A 538-nucleotide genomic window follows, 5' to 3' on the forward strand; every position below is an offset into this window, starting at 1 on the left:
CGCATCCCTGCCGCAAAGACCGAGACCGTCTCGGCCAAGGACTGGGTAAGTCCCCGATGCGTTAGAGAGTAGTAGGTCGATCAAATTCTGTTCAGGTTGAGGCATCGATCAAGAGTCTTGGTTTTGAGGTTGCCCCTGAAGCCACTGCCGAGCTAGTTGAGATGACTCTCATCCCCAAGGAGGGTCAGTTCCCCATCAAGATGAAGGATGAGATCATCGGCCAGGCCTTTGAGTTCCTGAAGGCTAAGGGACTCTTCCTCGATGATGACGAGTCTGATGATGAGTTCGTTTTCGGTGATGATGATCTTGGATCTTTCTAAACGTAAACGAGATATTCACCTGGCAAACTTGCTAAGTCGATTTCCATCGTTACTTGCGGAACCCATTGTGTTAGTCGTAATTAATTGGGTTGGTTGCCTGAGGCTTACACGGTGGTATCATCGGGAGCACAATGAAGAAGTCAAAACAAGCTTGAAGTTGTAGTGTAGCATCCCATGAACTCGGTAGAGGTTCTAGACAACTACATCAGAGCTCGATT

General features: G+C 48.3%; 1 protein-coding gene across 1 annotated transcript; it reads left to right on the forward strand.

Moving 5' to 3' along the window:
- Positions 1-95: 95 nt before the first annotated feature.
- Positions 96-320, forward strand: Pmar_PMAR009878 (hypothetical protein; the record flags this gene model as incomplete). Its single annotated transcript, XM_002785749.1, has 1 exon — positions 96-320. A coding segment is annotated over one exon (225 nt), but the record flags the coding sequence as incomplete, so codon positions are not given.
- Positions 321-538: the final 218 nt, after the last annotated feature.

Source organism: Perkinsus marinus, assembly GCF_000006405.1.
Source record: "Perkinsus marinus ATCC 50983 genomic scaffold scf_1104296931960, whole genome shotgun sequence".
NCBI classification, from domain to species: Eukaryota; Perkinsozoa; order Perkinsida; family Perkinsidae; genus Perkinsus; species Perkinsus marinus.